We start from the raw sequence: 21,350 nt of genomic DNA, 5'->3' as shown, positions 1-21,350 counted from the left end.
CTTCCTGGGGAAAAATATTGTTCAAGACGGTTTGCCTCTTCCTACAGTCTGTGTAAGGTCAAATAAATACAGTTGAATGATTGTTTGAACTATTATGTGTCTTTAGTTTTCAGCTTCCGTCCGCTGCAGGTTGTTTTTAACCATCATTTGGACGAATCTTCGTTCGCGAGCCGCTAATCCACTTCGGGACAAATCATGTATCCGCACCGAATATGCATACCAGCGCTCATTGGTCTAAAACATATGTAAATATTGTGCAGCAAAGGGAAGCTACCCACGGGAAAATAATCATCGAATATCCTGTTATTAACCAATGAGCGCTGGTATGCATATTCGGTGCGGATACATGATTTGTCCCGAAGTGGATTAGCGGCTCGCGAACGAAGATTCGTCCAAATGATGGATAATAACAACCTGCAGCGGACGGAACCTGAAAACTAGACACATAATAGTTCAAACAATCATTCAACTGTATTTATTTGACCTTACACAGACTGTAGGAAGAGGCAAACCGTCTTGAACAATATTTTCCCCAGGAAGCGACTCCAAGAACACAGAAGACTCGAAGGTGAGTGACAGACCTTGTAGTCTTTCTGTGATAGTAGTAGTCCAGTGGACGATACCTTCCGCCTGTGCCTTGTCCTTGTTCGGTCCGTCAGTGTTGCTTTTGCTTTTTGTTGTTATGTCTGTTACCTGAAGAAGCTTCTACAAGCGAACATTCGTACAATTTTGCTGTCCATGTAGTCTATGGGTGAGTACAGAATTCTTTTGTTTTTCAAATTTAGACCTAGAAACTAAGGACAGTACGCCTGATACACCGCAGCCTTGTTGCCATAAGCCTTCTCACGGGGAAGTGATGGGCAAAATGTTTCTATTGAAGAAGCTAAAATGTGCAAATGATTTTGCTTGTGTTCCATACATTTTAACCGTGTATCAACGGCCAATCCTTTATTCCAAAAGGTTGAAACCGGTGTTTGGATGGTCTCTCGTTTTCCCCCCGCGGGTTAGGGGGAAGAATTTACCCGATGCTCCCCAGCATGTCGTAAGAGGCGACTAACGGATTCTGTTTCTCCTTTTACCCTTGTTAAGTGTTTCTTGTATAGAATATAGTCAATTTTTGTACAGATTTTTAGTCAAGCAGTATGTAAGAAATGTTAAGTCCTTTGTACTGGAAACTTGCATTCTCCCAGTAAGGTCATATATTGTACTACGTTGCAAGCCCCTGGAGCAAATGTTTGATTAGTGCTTTTGTGAACAAGAAACAATTGACCAGTGGCTCTATCCCATCTCCCCCCTTTCCCCGTCGTGATATAACCTTCGTGGTTGAAAACGACGTTAAACACCAAATAAAGTAAAGTAAAGGTCTCTCGTTTGTCTGGACTGCAGAAGTAAATCAGTGTTAGAACCTTCTTTATTTCACGAACTTTAATGGTGTACTTATATAAGGGTCCATCAAACTGAAGACTGTTCGACTTAAAAAGCGTCATCATGACAGAAATTAGAAGTGATTCAACAAATTAGTGGTATCTCCCTAAAAATCGGGTGCCACAAAAGACTGAACACATAAGAATAGTTTGTGGGGATGTGTTTCTAAAACAATATATCTTATCAAAAATCGTGTCTGATTTTTCTTTAAAGTTCATACTTTCAACTTAGGAAGTAACTGCTTCGCTTTTCTTTACCGTGGGCATCCATCATGTAATTTGCTAAGACTCATCAGGATAAAATAGATCCAAATCGCCCCAAGAGCTATACAGTTCTAATGAGTGTTTGAACGTTCTATTATCTAAATCTAAATGCTGTGTTTGGTAGTCTTTCGAGACGGTGTGTATTCTCCAATAGACAGTGTATTCATTTACACTGTGTAATGCGTTTTATCCCCGCACAACATGGAATGTTGATGCGTTCGCTAGACTAAATTTTTGAATTCCTGCTTCGACGAATGCGTACACATCAGGACTGACTAAAATATGACGACGAACGAACGGAAGTCGGCATTCCTGGCACAAAAAGAATTTCACGAAGGAAACCGCTCGCCGATTGAAACTGATTAGCATAGTTACGGAGCATTTCCTCGCAGGTGGATCTAAACTACAGCACAATGGCTGTCCTTAGAACTCTTTAAGATCCAGTTCGCAAGAAAAAAAATCGAAATTGCTCCTTAGATAGTATACTTTTAAGTCAGATTTGTTTTGTTTTGGAAACGTGCACGACAAAGGACACCTCATTAACTATACCAAATGAAGAATCGCAAAGTCCCAACATATACATAAGTGCGTGAAAGAAAGCATAGTTATCTTTTGTAATCCCTCAAGGTCTATACCATGCTCTACGAAGACGAGTTTTTGATATCTTTAGGCTGTAACTTGATATTAGTCAAAGTGTCCGCCTACCCTGCGTTTCTACATGTTGATGGAATTGGACTGTGTGCCAAACCCTACCCGGAAGAAAAAAAAGAAACAGTGTAAAAAAAAAAGTGCAGAGAGAACAGAGCCCGTCCTCTATCGAGATCGCTGTGGATTAATTTTTCGCGTCTTCTGCAGACTCATTTTTAACCAGGGAGTGCGCAGGTGTTTAATCGAAGGTCGGTGTGAAGAGACGAAATGAGACGACTGACGAGACAGTGGCACGGTTAAAAAAAAAATGCGTGAAAGAAAGCATAAACTATTTTCCAATCCCACAACATACAAAAAAAGAAGAAAAAAAAAGAAAAAAAATACTGAACAAGAAAAGAATTGAGCAGAAAAAAATTCTGTGAAAAAGTGTTTCCAATGAAGACAGGAGCATGTCAACGCAGTTTAATCGAACGTGTAGGCAAAGGTGCACAGTTCAAGACGCGATCGGACTTTTTTTTCTTGACGGCAAAATATAGAACATATATCACATTTCTATTGAATACGTCAGAACTGGCGCCTGATGTTTTCACAATGTAAGCCTGCTGAAGTAATCAAGCTTACGCGCCGGGCATATGTTCTTATGTTCATTTGATGTCCAAATGTTCAACTCATCGACTAACGATTTTGATTCAGCTTACATTTTTTCCCAAGAGGCGAATGTAGTCTCGACGATACTTTTGTTCAAGTACTTACTGCATACTGCGAAAAGACCGTCTGAAGCAGTGCTGCAGTTGGAACATTACGGAGAACAGGTTTTTCATTTAGGGGTCATGCTCTCGCCCTTATGATCAAAGAAAGAGTATGGAAAAATAGCTCTCGTAACTGCACGTATGTCATACTGCTTGATGGCTGGGTCCTGCCGGAACCTAACCCAGACAACCTGTGTCTGTGTGTGTTGTAAAGCCTTCAATACACTCCATTACGACAGTCGGTAAAAGATTGTTCCTGCAGGAGGTACACGAGTGTTCAGATCGTCTTCAAACCACACGTACAAGTACGCTGAGTATTACTACAAGTCTGAGATAGACCTCAACAAAAGAAATCGTTGCGTGATGTCATACTGCAAGCTTCCGGCACAAGAGAGAAACCACCGACCTCCGTCTCGTCAGGGACAGTGAATACAAAGAGTCACGCACGTGCGATCTGACACTTGGTGTGGAAACAATAGAAGATTTTCGGAAACAACTCTGTCCGGTTTGTAAGCCTATACAATTTGAAAGAGTGAATATTCTCACTTTTGTAAAGGCAAACTTTCCCACGTGATATTATAGGCCAGTCACTAGCGAGGGCTGTGTCTTAAACACGTGAGCAAGGCGCACGTGTGGACAGTTTGCCTCAATAGAAGCAAGAGTTTTCACTCTTTGACAAGCCATTACTTACTTACTTAGGCCCTTTGCCCCCAGCGGAGCATAGGCCATTGACGACATTTCTCCATCGCACCCTGTTCTGGGCTGTTCTCTCCGCTTCTGCCCAGCTGTTGCCTTGCCCCTTCAGTTCTGCCTCTGTGCCCCGCCTCCAGCTGTTTCTCGGCCTCCCTCTCTTTCTTTTCCCCTGCGGGTTCCAAGCGAGAGCCTGGCGGGTGATGCTGGATGTTGGTTTCCTGAGGGTGTGTCCAATCCAGCCCCATTTTCTCCTCAGAATCTGTTTGACAAACCATACAAACCCGTTATTTCTGGAGTTCATCTATCAGGGCTGTGCATGTAGGTTACTATAATTATGTGACCCTCCACCACGAAATGAGTCGCATGTCACCTTTGCATGATTTTCATATTTGTACATTTTCCTGAAGAGTTTTTTATGCTCTATCCAGTGGTGAAACCCGTTTTAGAAAAGAGCGAAAACTGTTTGAGTTATAAGCCTGTGACTAAGGTGACCCTCACACTGTTACCATACATTCCCCGGATTTATATTAAGCCTAGCGCAGAACCGTACGAGGTGCCATGCGACTCATTTCGTGGTGGAGGGTCACAATTATATGCGATTTATTCTCTTTGAAAAAAGTTTACAAATGACCAAAAACGTTTCCGCAAATTTGAAAGTTTAGTGGTAGTCCTAGGCATACCCTTCTCCCCACCGTCAACAAGTTTGGTGGTAGTCCTAGGCATACCCTTCTCCCCACCGTGAACAAGTTTGGTGGTAGTCCTAGGCATACCCTTCTCCCCACCGTGAACAAGTTTGGTGGTAGTCCTAGGCATACCCTTCTCCCCACCGTCAACAAGTTTGGTGGTAGTCCTAGGCATACCCTTCTCCCCACCGTCAACAAGTTTGGTGGTAGTCCTAGGCATACCCTTCTCCCCACCGTGAACAAGTTTGGTGGTAGTCCTAGGCATACCCTTCTCCCCACCGTCAACAAGTTTGGTGGTAGTCCTAGGCATACCCTTCTCCCCACCGTCAACAAGTTTAGTGGTAGTCCTAGGCATACCCTTCTCCCCACCGTCAACAAGTTTGGGAAATAGGCGAATTCCGGAAATCTTCTTCTTCTTCTGCGTTCGATGTTGGTGGCTGTGCTAGATCCTCAGACCAGTGGCTGCCAGGAAGTCCGCAGTCTTGCGCAGTTCGTCGGCAGGACCCCAGAGTTTGGCTCCAACACTGGTCTCTTCTTGACAGAACTTCTGGCGTATTGTCTCTAGATGGGGGCAGTTCTGGAGAATGTGCTCCGGAGTTTGCTCTTCCGAGCCACATTCACAGTGTGCGTCATCCGCAAGGCCCTGTCTCTTGAGGTGTTTCTTCAGTCCACAGTGCCCTGTCTTTAGACGGAAAATGGTGGTTTGGCTTCTCCGGTCTAGTTTGTTGATGGGGTCTTCCTGTGGGTTGTAGTCTCCGTTTCTCTTTTTCCAGTTTTCTTTCTTCTTCCGTTGTAGAAGAGTCTTGGCTTCTTTGTACGATTCCGGAAATAACTATCGGGTTTGTTTCGGTTGTGAAAGCAGAGCTCCCCATATCGCGCGTCCCTGCGTCCTATACGCACTAGAAGCCGAAAACACGTACTAGAAATATATGGAAGGGGTCCCTGGACGCACTAGATTTTAAAAGAGCAGGTCCTAGGACGCGCTAAATTTCCTCTATCGTGCGTACCGTAGATATCATGTTCAGACTGCAATCGACACTTCGCAATACACTATACGTGACCACAATGTTTTACAAGTACACTGGGACTTTTCGGCTTTTGGATCCTTGGGGCCCTCTAAAATACTGCAGTGGGGGTCCATGGACCCTCTAAGATTTAAAAGTTGGGCTCCCGGGACGCACTAGGAGGGGCGTCCGTGGGGAGCCCTGGAAAGAGTGAGTACCTTTGCTTTTTCTCGGCCAAACTTACGACACGTGGTTCCTGTAAACGTGTATAAGACACACCCCATTACTAGTGACCGGCCTGTAATGTCACGTGGGAAAGTTTCCCCACGTGCCATTATATATATATATATATATATCCCATGACCTCCCTTCTTTGTCTCTGTTACTTCAGTATGGGTATATATGTTGTATTTTTATAGCTCAATAAATACATCATGGACTCCAAAAAATATATGATAGTGCAGATTCCGATTTGGGCAAAGGACTACTTTCCTCCCGACCTTTGACCTCGCGCCGAACAATGTGACACATTTGTATGAAGTTCTAAAATCGTATTGCACGGCTCAGAAAACCATATCAGTTGCACGCAAAAATGAATCTCAGAACTGATCTGATGTATGAGATGCAATAAGCAAAAGTTTCTTTCATTATGAAAGCAATGCAGGTCGAAAAAAACGAACATTCAACTTACAAGATAACCAGATGCTAGCGAACCAAAACAAAAACACGAGTACCCTCCCCTTGCATCGTTAGCAGACGACTTTTGAGAATCTGTCGGTAGTGTGTTTTGGTGTGCGCCTTCAGCTATCACACATCGGCTGTTTCACGTGTTTTGCGAGCAAGTCTACTCTTTTGCCTGGCTCTGCAGTAAGTCCACATATTTTTCCGTAATCCAGTCATATTCCTTCAAAATGCAATCAATCGGCGGTGACAGACGTGTCGGTCGCGTTTTCCACACACCCATACCAGTTTAAGTTCATCCATGCAAACACACTCGCAAAACAGTTTATCACGTAGATACATTTCAAATAGGGAGCAAATGGTTAAATCTAAACCTACATATTTGTTCCCTAAAATTTGCTTCTCTGTCAATAAGCCTAATTACACACGTTCGAGAAAAACAACGTGGAATCGATTCTGAATCGAGTAAGCCAAATGGGTCCCAAACCCGTTTCGCCCGTTCTGCCGACCTGAAACGCAAAACAAAAGAATTGTGCGCTTCAACTAAATTAATTTCTATTCGACTTCATTACTTTCTTGCAACTTATGAACCTTTACTTAAAGCTTTTAAATGGTCTGAAAGTAGTGTTACCGCGTACTTATCGATGCACTCATTCGTTTTATTTTTTCAGCGACGGTCACTTAGTTTAAGGTTGCAAAAGGGCTAAGTCTCGCTGGCAACAGTTTTACCCTGCACAGATCGCAACAGTGCCGCTAGTAGTCTACACTTTGTGTTTGATGGTAGAATGGGATATACAGATTACAACACTCGTGGTTTTTTATATGGCTTGTATTTCAGTCAAGACCCAGCGGGAATATCAATCGAGAGCCACTCGCCAGAGGCTCGTGTCTCCCGATGATATTCATCCGCTGAGTCTTGACTGAAATACAAGCCATATAAAAAACCACTCGTGTTGTAACCTATATATATATATATATGTTCTTTGGTCATGATTTTACTGTGGTAGAGCTTTTGCTCTATCAAAATCAGTAGTCTTTCTTTCTTTCTTTATTTGGTGTTTAACGTCGTTTTCAACCATTCAAGGTTATATCGCGACGGGGAAAGGGGGGAGATGGGATAGGGGAAAGGGGGAGATGGGATAGAGCCACTTGTTAATTGTTTCTTGTTCACAAAAGCACTAATCAAAAAATTGCTCCAGGGGCTTGCAACGTAGTACAATATATGACCTTACTGGGAGAATGCAAGTTTCCAGTACAAAGGACTTAACATTTCTTACATACTGCTTGACTAAAATCTTTACAAACATTGACTATATTCTATACAAGAAACACTTAACAAGGGTAAAAGGAGAAACAGAATCCGTTAGTCGCCTCTTACGACATGCTAAATAGCATCGGGTAAATTCTTTCTCGTCCCAACCAATATGGGGCTCCCCCTAACCCGCGGGGGGTAATCAGTACCAGCTATTGTGTTTTCAGCGTAGCAAAAGGGCCCGATATTTAGACGAGACAAGTATAATGCCGACGAGTCGAAGACGAGTCGCATTATACTTGTTCGAGTCTAAATATCGGGCCCTATTGCTACGATGAAAACACAATAGCATTTATATAGCTATTCTGACATTAAATTCTGTGTTCAAATCATGTTTTTGTCAGCAACAAGTACCAGAATGGTCCATGTCGTTGATTGCAGACGACGGTTCCCTTTCCGCATGAAGCCACGGAAATAACCGAACATTGAAAAACCCACGGACATGTATTACGGAGAAAACTCGAGATAACCGGATGTTTAGCATTACGTCAATATGCTAGGAATCATATGACGTCATGACGTATCATGCTTGCCTACGTATATAGTATGTTCGAAAGTCTGACTTCTGTTGGGAATTCGCGTGGTGAAAACTGCGGTAAATCTGTAGATGATAAGAGAACAAGGATTGTCTCAGAAGAAACGACTAAATGTTTCAGACCTGTAACTTCATTTCAACATTGCACTATACAATGGACGTTCTATGTGACAGGAGAGTTTGCTGATTTTGTGTTAAACATTGGAGAGATCGTCTGCTAGAATCAGAGATAGGTCGCTTCAGATAGCAGCTTCTGGAAATTTGCAAGGTTTGTTGCCTGTTAAAGAACTGGATTTTACACGTAATGTATGTCATGTACAGTAAGCAACAACAAAAACACACACAAAGCAAATGGCATCGTCTGTCGACTAGTCACAGAAACAAACCTGGCGAGGTATGCGTGTACTTTATACACGTGGAAGAAACCGGAACCATGCGTCTTTGTTATCGACAATATGCTTTTGGATATTGAGTAAAATGGCCGACTTCCGCCGCATTATGCTTTGATGATCGGAAGAGACCATCCAATCACAGCCCCCGAATTCCCCCACGTGTTCATCAGAATAGCTATATTAGTCGCTGAAAATAAACTTCAGCGACAGAAACATCAATGTTGAAGTGTTATGAATGTGTATTCAACAGGTGATGAGAACAAGGTGTGTGCATGATGCGTGTAAGTTATGCGTATGATTTGTGTTAATGCGAGTGGCTAGGGAGCGTCTGTTTTAATTATTTTCTCCAAAAAATATATAGAACATAAATTAATTGATGATTAAATCATAAATATGTTTGCATTGTGAGTACGTCCAAAAGAAAGCCTATCGTGTTTTTAGCACTTTGTTAACGTTCACTGGGAAGACTTTACTGTAAAGCTTGTACACATCTGGATAATTCTGCGATAGATCTCGTGCTAATTGTGCCGGTCTCTATAAATATTTAAAATGTAGCAATAATGCATGAGAAGTTGTGGTGATTTCTGTAGTCTGTTGTTCTCTGCCTTTGATTTTGGTTTCCTCGTGATTTTTTTTCTCAGGCAGTTTAATTCGTCTTTGTCATTGTTGTTGCCGTTGTTGTCTTTGACGTCGTTGTTGTTGTTGTTGTTGTTGTCGTCGAAGACATAAAGTTAACATTGGCTTTTGTGCTTAATCTGTCTTAGCAATATTTCGTCTATAAATCAATTATTAACACTGACCTCCCCCCCCCCCCCCCAATAACAAAATAACACGTTCCTCTACAATATCTTATGAAATCTGACGTACACTTTCTTCAGATCGCCATGCCACGCTCGTTAGATGTCAAGGCAATGAACTCATTAGTTTTAACTATTCATTCAGGTGTAGCCAAAATGTTTATTTTGAAAGTAGGGTACGCAAGGCTACCTTGCACATGAGCACAGCAACCGGTCATCATGTGTTATTGGCGTTAGTGACCAGGACAGGGACACTGCACAGGGGGGACATTAGTGACCCTCATGGGACCTCATCAAGCTTAAGTAGTGTTCACATGGCCGATTTACCATCAACTTCTGAACGTTTTTTTGTTGGTACAAAATCTTTGGAAAGTTCGTCTCGTTGTAAATGGATCGGCGAATACCGACCCATTTTGGACATCGAGGGCCGGGTTGCAGAGGGAAACATGACGAAATGGAAGAGTTCGCACACACTCGGCTAAATATATCTAGACAACGAGCGTGTCAGCAATGGTCGTCCCAAAGTCGGTTAAGAGTCAAAATGCTGTTTAACTTTGCTTCAAAGTTAGCTGACAGTTTCCCAACTGGCGACTTAAATCAAGGAGACTGTTCACGTGGATAACTTTAAAAAAAAAACCACTTTGACGACTTCTTACACAAAAATAGTCTTCAAAATCGGTCGAAAATGGTTCATGAGGAAAGTACTTTACCTATCAAGCGACTTGGGGGCAAAGTGTTGAAGGCCTGAATCACCCTCTGTTCCAGGTGACGATGGCAATATATAGATGAGCACTTACCCGTTTATTCTCTAATTAATTACGAAGTAACAAGAATGGTTAGACTGACAGATGTACGAATACGGATGTAGTTTACTGGGAATCGCTACACACACACACACACACACAAACACACACATACACACACACACACACACACTCACACACATACACACACACATACAAACACACACACTCACACACATACACACATACACACACACACACACACACACACACACACACACCACACACATACACACGTACACCTAACGTGCCTCCTCTCGATTCCCAGCCTGTCCGAATACCTTTACTAGGCTTTCGCCAACATAAACGTAAACATACAGAAGATAGATAAATATGTTTCTATTAAGAACACTTACTGCTCTTCCTTATCGAATCGAAACCCAAAATATTATATCTGACTTTTGTCTCTGTTTCAGCTGCCTTCCAACAACCCTTCAACTATGGTGTCTAGAGGTCACATGATGTGCGTCATGGCGCTGATGTTGCTGCTGTCGGTCACGTGTCCCGTGACGTCACAAATCAACTTCTCGCCCACGTGGGGCACGGGAAAGCGGTCAGGTCGCGGTGACTCTCCCGGCCCCATCCCCCTAGTACAGTCCAACAGCGACAACTGCTGGACACAGAATGACCTGCGCATAGTCAGCCAGCTCGCTCAGATGATCAAGGTGACCCTTTATATTCCAAGGCCTGACCTTTTTCCAGAGTTAAATACTAAAGCCGTATCTTAACCAAGACTGAGTTCCAAGTCAGTTTGTTTCATATGATTTTAGGTGACATTATTGATTTGTATGGCCTCTCATTTTCTGATCGGATAATTAGATGTGCAAATTACCAAAAGCAACACACGCCGACACTGGCAAAAACAAACAACAACTGAAACTGAACAATAATAACTTAATAAATAAATCATTAAATAAATAAATACAAACTTAGACAGAAGTTGTATCGCGAATGAAGACATCGTTGCCAGATAGGCCTAAATATGCCTACCCAAATGTTTGAGTATGGCTGTCCTAATGGTAGGGTAGAAAACTGTCATGCACATTAAAGTCGAAGACATTCGAGAGTACGTAGGAGTTACAGCCCACGAACGAAATGGAAAAAGAAGAAGAAGACGAAGAAATGGCAAATATGTCTGCACCGCAATTGCAATGTGTAACGAAATATCCTGCATGAAGCTGTCCCGGTAATTCGAACTCTCAACGCGATAACGGGTTTTCTCTTCTTTTTTCACGGAGAAAAACAATAGGACTGACGCGCGACACAAAAATAAGGCGTCAAACCCTCTTTCTAACTTCTGATCTCTTTCAAATTGTCCGCGATGACGCAAACCGCGACGGCAGATTTGTGGACGGTGCAAAACCCACGTGGCGCAGCTTAACTGAACAGACGGCGGCTTATCGCTCGCGACTCCCACTGACCCATTGTGGAGTGCAGCAGTGAAGCCCAAATGTGACGGACATGTGCATGGCATAAACGCTCCGAATTCAATGAACGTCCCACTGCATTGCCAACAGGCTTGAAGGCAGGACCTTTTTTGTGTTTAGTTCCAGACCGCTTGTTCTTTGCACATGCAAATTAGGCGCATGCGCTGATGCTCAACTTTTGTATGCAGAGGCGACACCTGAATGTCTTGTCTGTCGGCCAGTGGGTGTTCAAAAGAAAAAGGACGAAATCCAAGACGGAAAGCTCATTCCCAGGGGCGGATCCAGGGGGTTTCCAGAACGCCCCCGCCCCCTAGCCTAAACATTTTTAAAAAAATGAGAATAAAGAAAAACTGATGGCTCAGATTGCTCCATTTTCCTTGATTTTTATCAAACATTTTTCGGGGGTGGGGGGGGGGGTGCATGCCCCCGGACTCCCCTAGGAGCCGGCCTTTGTCTTCTTAATGACGGTTTTGGTAAGTAGTTGGGTAATTTGTTGGTTCAGCTTGCACCAGATCGATTAATTGTCCTTGTTTTGATCCAAATTTGTCTTCTTAAGTTTACTTTTTGGAAGGTGTATTAGGGGAAGTTTCTTGGCTCAGATTGCTCCATTTTCCTTGTTTTTATCAACATTTTTCGGGGGAGCATGCCCCCGGAACCCCCTAAGGCTAAGAGGTTCGAACTCTTCGCGCGCTCTCAACTACACGCTTCGCGTCGTCGAATTGTCCCTAAAATAAATTTGGAACCCCCCACCCCCTAAAAATGATGTGATCCGCCCCTGATTCCTGTGTGAAAAATGGAGTCAGAGACTCCGCTGATTTATTCAAAGGAGGCCTTTGAATGAACTGTTAAAACATATTCTAAAATTACAGTTAACACATATGAAGCAAGTCGAGTAATGAAGTATGGCGAATTGGTGAAATCATTTTGGTTTGGATTTGTTTCTGTCTCACGAAGAAAATATATGTTTGCTCGTTGTGTCATTTGAATTCAAAGACCAGTAGTGTAATGCTGTTGTTGAATATGAATGCTTTTCGATCCGGAAATGCAATAAGGTGTCCCGTATTGAAGAAGGTTGTCTTTGGTTGTGCCGTTGGTTTTGTTTTTGTTTGTTTGTTTGTTTGTTTGTTTTTGTTTTGTTTTTGCTGAAGCTTTTTAATCGCTTCTTACGACCAAGATGAAATTCAGACAAAGGGAGATGTTCATTTACAGTGTTCGAAGATGTGCAGTTTGTGCGGGAGTGTGAGTCATCGCGCTTTTCTTTTTTAAGCCGCCATTAGTATAATGGATTTGCTCTGTCTGTTTGTTTGTTTCTTTGTTTGTTTGACTGGGCGGGCGGGCGGTCGGTCGGTCGGTGTTTGTCGGGTAAGACTTGTATCTCTGGGTCAATTAAGCTCAAATTTCGTGAAATTGTTAGGAATAGGGTTAGACGGGTGTATGCAAAACATTACATTCCTAACGGTAGTCAAACGGAAGATATTAGCTTTTAACGCTTTTACAAACCGAGCCAGGGGACGAAACCCACTGACAGACTGATACGTTTGCGGGAATTCCCGCACCCAGAACTCCGAGTTACTTTCTTTTGAGTCTCGTTCTCTGACAGCATGCGTTGGATTAGAACTCCGGACAAAAACAAGTGTTGACCTTAACGGGGTCAAGAAGCCCGCCCTTGGTAATATGGGGTGGGACATGGATTTTTGATCGAGACTTCATGTAAATCTCAAACACCATAGATCCTTCATAACGACCGATTTTTGAAGAATTATTCCGTAAATAAACAAATAAATAGTGACGTCATTTGAACTACACAGTCTATATGTGGTGGGTTGTGGACGACCCACTTTTGAATTAAAGAAGGCATTTTACTTTGTTTATTTCTATTTGGATGGCGTGGGTTGTGTAGAAGGATACTTTTTATGTTGAATATTTCTTTAGAAAGTATGGGCTGTTCATGAGTAATATCATTGGTCCTGTGAAAAATCTCCCTCCCTCTGTCTGTCTGTCTGTCTGTCTCCGTGTCCCACCCCCATATTACCAAGGGCGGCTTCTTGACCCCGTTAAGGTCAACACTTGTTGAGTTTAGAATGTTTTGTTTGATACAACAAGAGTTGACTTTGCATTATTATGGTGTGCAGCACGAGGCGGAGAGATTGAGCGGTTGTATGCAGACAGGACAGCCCATGCCCCCCTACAAGGAAAAGCGTCAGTTCCGCTACTCCGACTGAGCCAGTCTGTCACACTTCAGGTGAGGGAATGATGGTGGTGGTCGTGATCACACACACACACACACACACTCGCGCGCGAGCGCACGAACGCGCACGCACACACACACACACACACACACACACACACACACACACACACACACACACACACACACATATACATACGCAAGCCCTCGCGTCTGCGAATAAATCACATACAAACATAGCGTCGAAATAATCAGTTTACCTGTATTAATACAGTGTTAAGCTACGTTTCCATTTAGCGGCGCGTCGGCAACGCGACGGCAACAAAAACGCGATGTCGCTAGCGAATTTCGCCGTGAGTGTTTCCATTAATCTGGCTTGACTTCTTCTGACAAATCGGTCAAAATCTCACACAACCATGTAGTAATTAAGAGAAACTATATTTGAAGCTACTTATGTTGGTTAGAAAATTGAAAAGACGAAAAATGTAAGAAAAAACTCTTTTATTTAGGGTTAAGGTTAGGGTTAGGGTTAGGGAGACAAATGTCCCTCCCTGGACCGAACACAATCTTGCCGCCGAACCGTCGCGCATATATGGAAACACGCGTTCTTTGTTACTGCTGCTGCGATCGTTTTTTGCCGCTGCTGCCACCACGCCACAACCATCGTGCCGCTATCGCGTCGCTATATGGAAACATAGCTTTATGATTGAAAGCTGCTGTCATTAGGCGTTATTTATTGTGCCTCGTACTACATAATTATATATCTCATAAAACGTTAATTAAAACTGGTCATTCAAAAAACTGTTCTTATGATAACATGTTATTAATAATTACATACAACAGGCGCATTTAACACGGATTTTTTTCTTGCGTATAAATGATAAATCAATCAAGATATATGACGACTGCAAGATATTCCCCCGAGAGAAAAGAAGAAAAAAATCACTGTTTCGAAAACATCGAAACGAAGATCGGAAGAGACAATTATTTCGTCATACATGTACTGTTTGTGAGTCAGCTGTTCTTGTACATTTACAAGTTCCACCGAGACAATAGAAAATGTAAGTTAAGACTAATCTCCAACAGAGACATACTACAAATAGAAACAGAAGCCAACGTCCTTGCATGCTAATGACAAAGTCGTACCTCTGACTTTTTGTACGAGAGTTTTGAAGCCCCCAACAAACACACCCAGCGAAACTAGACGACCCAAAGGAAAGAATGTTTCAGTAAAAGAAGAACAAAGAGCGTTGTGCGGTGTTGTCCCAGCGCTGAATAAAAAGTTCAGCAGAAAATTCACGATGTGTCTTTAGCGAGAATAATTAGAGAAAGACAAGACTCTCGTGCAGCTGAGCCCCTGTCGCTCTTCTACGCTGTCTTGTTGAAACCCAGCAATGTCCAATCCCGTCCAACTATTGTCTGCCGTACCCTGTGGACCTTACCTGCTAGTAACAAGAAACACAATGCAAATCAGATTGAAGAGAAATAATAAAAGAAAGGGGAAAAAACTCGGCTGCTGTATTTTTAGGCTTCTCAAAGGGTCAACGGTAGTAATGCTTGGGTCACACAAAACGTACGCGACAAAAGCGTGCGTGTTCGAAGAAAAATATTCCTGTTTATTACCAATTCAGTGCCCCTTATGGCTTTTTGACCAATCAGGACGGATTCTAGGTGACCCTCTAAATGTTATAACGTTCAGGCAGGGACCCTTTTTGTTTATCACGCTAAAAATTAACAAGACAAAGTAAATATGTAATTCAACAATATCAGCGTGATTTATTCTAAAGAATGACACTTCAAATGCTGTCAGATAATACTCTCTTTATCTAAAAAAAATACCTAAAAGCGAGTTTTGTGGGTGGGTGCGTTACGGAACAGCAAGGCACCGCCCATCGTCTGAGTGTGCAATGCCGACCGCTCACTTGAAATCTAAATGATCAAAGTTCACAAAAATCAAGTGAAATTGCGTCACTTTCTACACATCAAATGTATCTTTACGTCATTTCCCATCCGTCTGGAGTCGGTTCTAAATCTGTCGCTCTCTGTTCAACGAGAAAAAGAGAAGAAACCGAAACGTATGTTCAACATGGTTTATCTTGTGAGATTGTTGTGTGTCAAACGCATTTGACCTGTGAATATTCATCACGTCAGGTGTGTTACTCTGATTGGCTGACTCAGGTCACGAGAATTCTTTGACTGACAGGCATAATCAGGTAGAAGCCCTCAAGTTCCCATTGCGGCTGTTCTGTCTAATTCGCGGGGTTGCTTCGAAATTTCTTTTGGTCGAATTAAACGGTAATAAAACCGTTATTTCTAATATGCTGACTGTTAGCAAATGATAACAGACATGTCTCACAAACGATATCAGCATTCGCCTAAAAGGCTCATGCTTGATATCTTTTTTCTCGACATGTCTTTTTATCATTTGCTAACAGTCAGCATATTAGAAATAACTCATAATGTCGTTGAGAATGTGCAGACCTGCCGTAATTTTCCCCAGAGCCTTTACTTCTCACAATAGGCAATATACGAAAAGACAAACTTTACAGCACAGGCTCAACATTCAGCAAAAACGTTAGCTTTGCGACAAAAATGCACAGTAAAAAATATTACACGACGAGAATACATAAATATGGACATTTTTAGAAAGGGGTTAGATGCGTACTTGTCATTCAAAGAAAATAGAAGTACAGAAAAAGAAGAAGCAGGCCACAGAAATGTACAATAGCACTTCAATAACTGGTTTGTTTCAATTGCAAAGGACACAGAGAACCATTAAAAAGTTATCGCCCCTCAAATATTGATTTAAGCCTAGTTTGGTTGCTAAAATCACAGAAAATCATGAAGAAAATCTTCAGCCGCGGGGCACTATAAAAATAATAATCATACCCGAAGTGTTCATTCGCTTCAGTTGACAATCCTCAGGAAGTCGTAAAATTAGTTAGTCCCGCTGAATCCCTTCAGTCCAGAATACGTCTGGATCTGTTGACAATAGTGTACACTGTCTGAGAGTCTGATAAGATCGATTTCTTTCCATTGCAGGTGCCTGCAGAGGCGATTGCCAAAAGCGTGGCTTGGATCTTCCGAGCAGCGTCGTCATTTCCGCTTTTTCTACTTTGCTGTGATTGGTCACGTTACGCTCTTCAATGGATACACCCTCCCTGGAAATGCTACTACCACCATTCAGCGTTTACAATAAGTTTTCCGAACCACAAAATCTCCCGATGATATTTTTGTTTCTGAAATAAAAGTAAAGCCATGAACGCTGTGGTTTTTGTTAGTACTTTGCTTTTTTTCTCGCACGTTTGAAAAAAGGTGATGAATTTCACCGCTAATACTTGTGCATAAAACCTGCACCGGTTTCATACAAGACGTGCAAAAGTCCAACAGACTACATTATTGGTTTCGGGGTGTGCTTAATTCCTAGCAAAACTGGAATTCAAAGGTTCATAAGACATAAGCTAAAAGCCTTTCTTGAACATAAAAAAAGCTAACTTGAAGTTAGATTAATAAATTACACAAAACAGGACCGTTTTTTTACGAAATTACCATTGACAGTTTCAGAGCATACTTGAAGAACAAATAGGCCGAAATGAAAGTTACTACAGCTACAGCAGTATTTAGCTTTGGTAAAGCTTTCTAAAACAAAACAAAACAAAAAAACATACTCCCCACGTTATAACAATATTTCCTAATTTAGGGGGTATATGGTTTTTTTCTAAAAATGTTGATTTTTTTCTCCGTATAAGAGGGTAAAGGCACCCTTCTTTCACCATTAGAAACGTACCCTATTTTAATATGCTTTTGGTCTCTTTTGTTGTATACCTTTGTGCTGTAGGTGTTTCGCTGTAATCAAACGGCACTTGCTTTCGGGTGGGTTTTGTTTTTTAATCATTACAAATTGTTTCAAGACATTTCATTTCCAGAATGCAACGAAATATTACAGAAGGGAAAAAAAGAAAACAAACAATTTCGTTATTGTGTTTTATTATTCGATTATTATTATTTTGACTCTTATTTGAAATATTTGTTTGAAGAACACCTGCTGTACCGATGAACGAATCTAACTACGTTTGACTCTCAGGATGATTAGATAGTGGTTTGTTTTGACAGTCAGGTACGATTGGGTTCCTCACTACGCAAGTACACCGCAGACTGTTCACACACACACACACACACACACACACACACACACACACACACACACACACACACACACACACATACTAAAAGTCGTCCTTGTCTTGCACGAAAAATCGAATGGTTCAAGCCTTATCTGTAAAACCTTTGAAACCGCACGCTGTTTTTGTAATCTTTGCAGTGGATATAAATAATTCATAAGTGGGTTCCACAGAAACTTTTTAAATCTCCAGCAGAAATGAAAGTGTAGTGCTCAAACAGATGAGTTTGAAAATAAAAGGCTGCAGTGCTTTATTCCTTCAACTTCTGATGTTTTCGATCAATTATATTTCTTAAATCCTCAGGTAGTAGGGTCAGCTTTCATTTCAGTTGCTATCAGTTGTTTCGCACCCACGTCATAGACGCATAAGTAGCGCGTCATAGCTGACGTCTTGGCGACCTTCTCGCTGGAAAGAAAATGACCGCCTTGTAGATTTCGGTACGATATTACGTCACCTCCACGGATTTTCCCTTTCATGTCAAATCTTTTGTGTTTTAGGCGGGGAGAAAAAATAAGTACCCACTAATTAGATTTTGGCCGAACACCATGGAAAGTGTCAGATTCTAGATACAAAGTTAGCAGCTTCACAAAAGATTATTTGAATGTGTTGGTTTTGTGTGTGTGTGTTAAAAACGTTAAACAGTACATTACAAATTCGGTTCAGCTTTCAAAAACCAGGAGTAACTGACGAAACAAGTCTTCTTTTATATTTCTGTTTGGTCTTGGGATTTATTTTGATTTTTGTGTGTGATTTTTTTTCAGCAGAATAGCCGTTCGCAGCATATTCGCCAATAATTTGTCTCCATCAAAAGTCATTGTCCCATACTTCTCTTGAATTATCCGTATGGCACCCGTAAGAATCTGTTTGTAATCAATATCTCAGAAATGGTGTACATTGCAAATGTTACTGCCCTACTAAACAATAATTGTGATCAAGGAATATGAAAAAAGAGAAAGCCACGCTGGTCGAAACACTAACCTGCACTTCTGTTGTGCATCCAATTATGTGTTTTGTGTTAAATTGTTCACAACTGTCTCCGGTGTGTGTGGGGTGTGTGTGTGTGTGTGGGGGGGGTGCAATGTTTTAAGCGTGTTTGTGCGTGCGTGTGTGCTTCCGTGTTTTTGTCTGTGTGCTTGCATGTATGTACGCATCTGTCGAAGTGTGCACGTGCGCGCACAATTAGCAGTCCGAATTATAAAGCAGCAAAAACCACTGACACGCCCCCAAGTAGAGCACTTCCCCATTTGGGATGACAGCAATCAACTGCCGGTGTGACGTTTTCATCTTTCGCCGTGTTGATATTTCGCTTCTCGGCCTCGTTGATCTAGTATAAACTCTACACTGAACAATAAAACACCCTTCGATAGTACTGATTAGCGACCTTGTGTACCTTACATTCATGGGGCCAAATTTGTCCAACCAATTTTTTTTTATTTAACTTAGAAATTTGATTCATCCTAAAATGTTTCCCTTCTTACTCAAGGCCGACGTAACCACTCGGTACACGTTTTCGAAGAATTCGATTTTGGGGGTGAAATCTATAAAAAAAATAAAATAAAATAAAAAGTTACCACCAATTTTCTTCACATGCAAGAAACTGACATGCTTTTCGTCTATAAATAATTTCACTTCTTAATTTTACCAGGAAACAACATTTCAGTCTTGAGTATATGTCGAGGGGGAAATATGTACACAGGCGAAAGATGAAATCGTGACACCGGCACTGAACTAAATCGGAGACTCGGCCTCAGCGACTCGGGAGCGACTTCAAACCAAGTAAAGTTGGGGGGAAGTCTCCCATGTGAACAGCACTTTAGATTAACACAGACATACTGTTTCAGGAGACTAGTTCATGTCACGCTTAACTACTGACTTGCAAGAAAACAAAGCAAGTCACGTGCATTCCAACGTCCGGTGTTTCGGCAAAACAAAGGGCGTGTTTTCACAAACCCATTCCCCGTACCATTCAGGTCCAAGCTCGCCTTTTCCCAAGGGAAGGACCACGACTGGGGCTCAGCTGTCGATCAATCGTCTGTGGCTGGAATTGACCGCCCCTTGACTGACCGTCTGGGGCCCTGCCCACTGGTCACTCGCTGTCCACTGTTTCACTGTAACAAGAGGCTGTATTGCCGGTAAGTTAGAAACTATGAACGATTACTTCACAAATCAAGGGACGTTGGCAACACCCTTCACAAATCAAGGGACGTTGGCAACACCTCCCTCAGCCCATCTATATTTTACCCATCCAGATAGGACTTGCCTTTCTTTTAACACTGAAACAAGCCTGATGACATTTTATTCGTATAGTATTTACACAAAGTATTTACACAAATATTTTTTAGCAGGCAGCAACAACTACAACAAGAAGCAACATCATGTTGCATTGACGAGTCTTTAAAGAGTGTCAAGCTATGTACACATTTAGCCCCCCCCCCCCCCCCCCCCCCCCAAAAAAAAAGTCTGTTTACGGTATCCCGACCGACCCTATTTTTTCGCGCGACCCTAGACTTTTTTTTTTGGCATTTGGGGGAAAAGAGAAAAAAAATGTTAAAAAAATATGTTTAAAAAAAAAAGTCTTTGTTTTTTGGCAAAATAACTTAACATGGTTTTTTGGGAAAAAAAAAATAATAATAAATCCCGACCTACCGACCCTATTTTTTTTTGCCTATGTTACCGTAAACAGACTTTTTTTTTGGCCTTACAACAATTCAGAGAAATCAAACGTATTCCGATACTCGATCTGAGCTTAGCATAGTTTAATTTGTCCTTTCTATGGAGAACGCCGAATGTTCTCAAATAAGCTTATCGCAAGAGTTGAACTATCAGAGCAAAGTAAAAGATGTTTGTGTGTGTTAACATTCATGTAAACTACGCACGCACGCACGCATGTATACACACACACACACACACACACACACACACACACACACACACATATATATATATATATATATATACTAGATGAATACCCGCTTCGCCGGGTACGGCTGCGCCGGGAAGAAGTCGATCCGAATACCCGGCTGCGCCGGGGACCCGGCTATGCCGGGTGTACGCCGGCTTTGCCGGCGCACAGCACGGAGGAAGGGAGATAATCGCGGCTAAAAACACTGCAGAAGATAAGGAAGAGTTACTGGTAGTGGATCCAGACAACAAAAAACAAAATCGGTTCAGCACAAAAAACAAAATCGGTTCAGCGCTGCGCGCTGAGAGCACGTGTTGAAATATCTCATCGACCAGGTTGTGTCCCGGGTGTAACTGAATATGCCCACCAAATTTGAAGCAGATCCATCGAGAACTTTGGCCGTGCATCGCGCACAGACACACAGACAGACAGACAGACAGACAGACACACAGACACTAGTCGTATATATATAGGGTTATATATAAAACATCAGAAATTGTGAAAGAAACAATTGAAAGTCAGCAGAGACTTTCTTCCGAGATTTGTTAAAATCTCTTAGCAGAGAAATAAGTATTCCTTCGCAGACAGCCTATTGGGAGCATCAGACCCTCCTCAAGGGGGACCGAGATTTACAGTGCAAAGTCCCCTTGTGGGGGACGTATCGCAC

At 42.1% G+C, this 21,350-nt stretch overlaps 1 protein-coding gene across 2 annotated transcripts in view; it reads left to right on the top strand.

Annotated features, from left to right (window-relative positions):
- The window catches only part of LOC138982808 (uncharacterized), a 26,468-nt gene extending 7,686 nt beyond the window's left edge, over window positions 1–18,782 (top strand). For both annotated transcript variants that reach the window (XM_070356160.1, XM_070356159.1), the window contains exons 2-4: window positions 10,402–10,650; window positions 13,545–13,654; window positions 16,643–18,782. In XM_070356160.1, the coding sequence (XP_070212261.1) occupies window positions 10,426–10,650; window positions 13,545–13,634 (315 nt within the window). In that variant the 5' untranslated portion in view covers window positions 10,402–10,425 and the 3' untranslated portion in view covers window positions 13,635–13,654; window positions 16,643–18,782. The remainder of the gene's footprint in view (window positions 1–10,401; window positions 10,651–13,544; window positions 13,655–16,642) is intronic.
- Window positions 18,783–21,350: the final 2,568 nt, after the last annotated feature.

This window comes from Littorina saxatilis, linkage group LG12 (assembly GCF_037325665.1).
Source record: "Littorina saxatilis isolate snail1 linkage group LG12, US_GU_Lsax_2.0, whole genome shotgun sequence".
NCBI classification, from domain to species: Eukaryota; Metazoa; Mollusca; class Gastropoda; order Littorinimorpha; family Littorinidae; genus Littorina; species Littorina saxatilis.
Note: the sequence above shows the minus strand (reverse complement) of the source record. Positions and strands in the feature narration are given on the sequence as shown.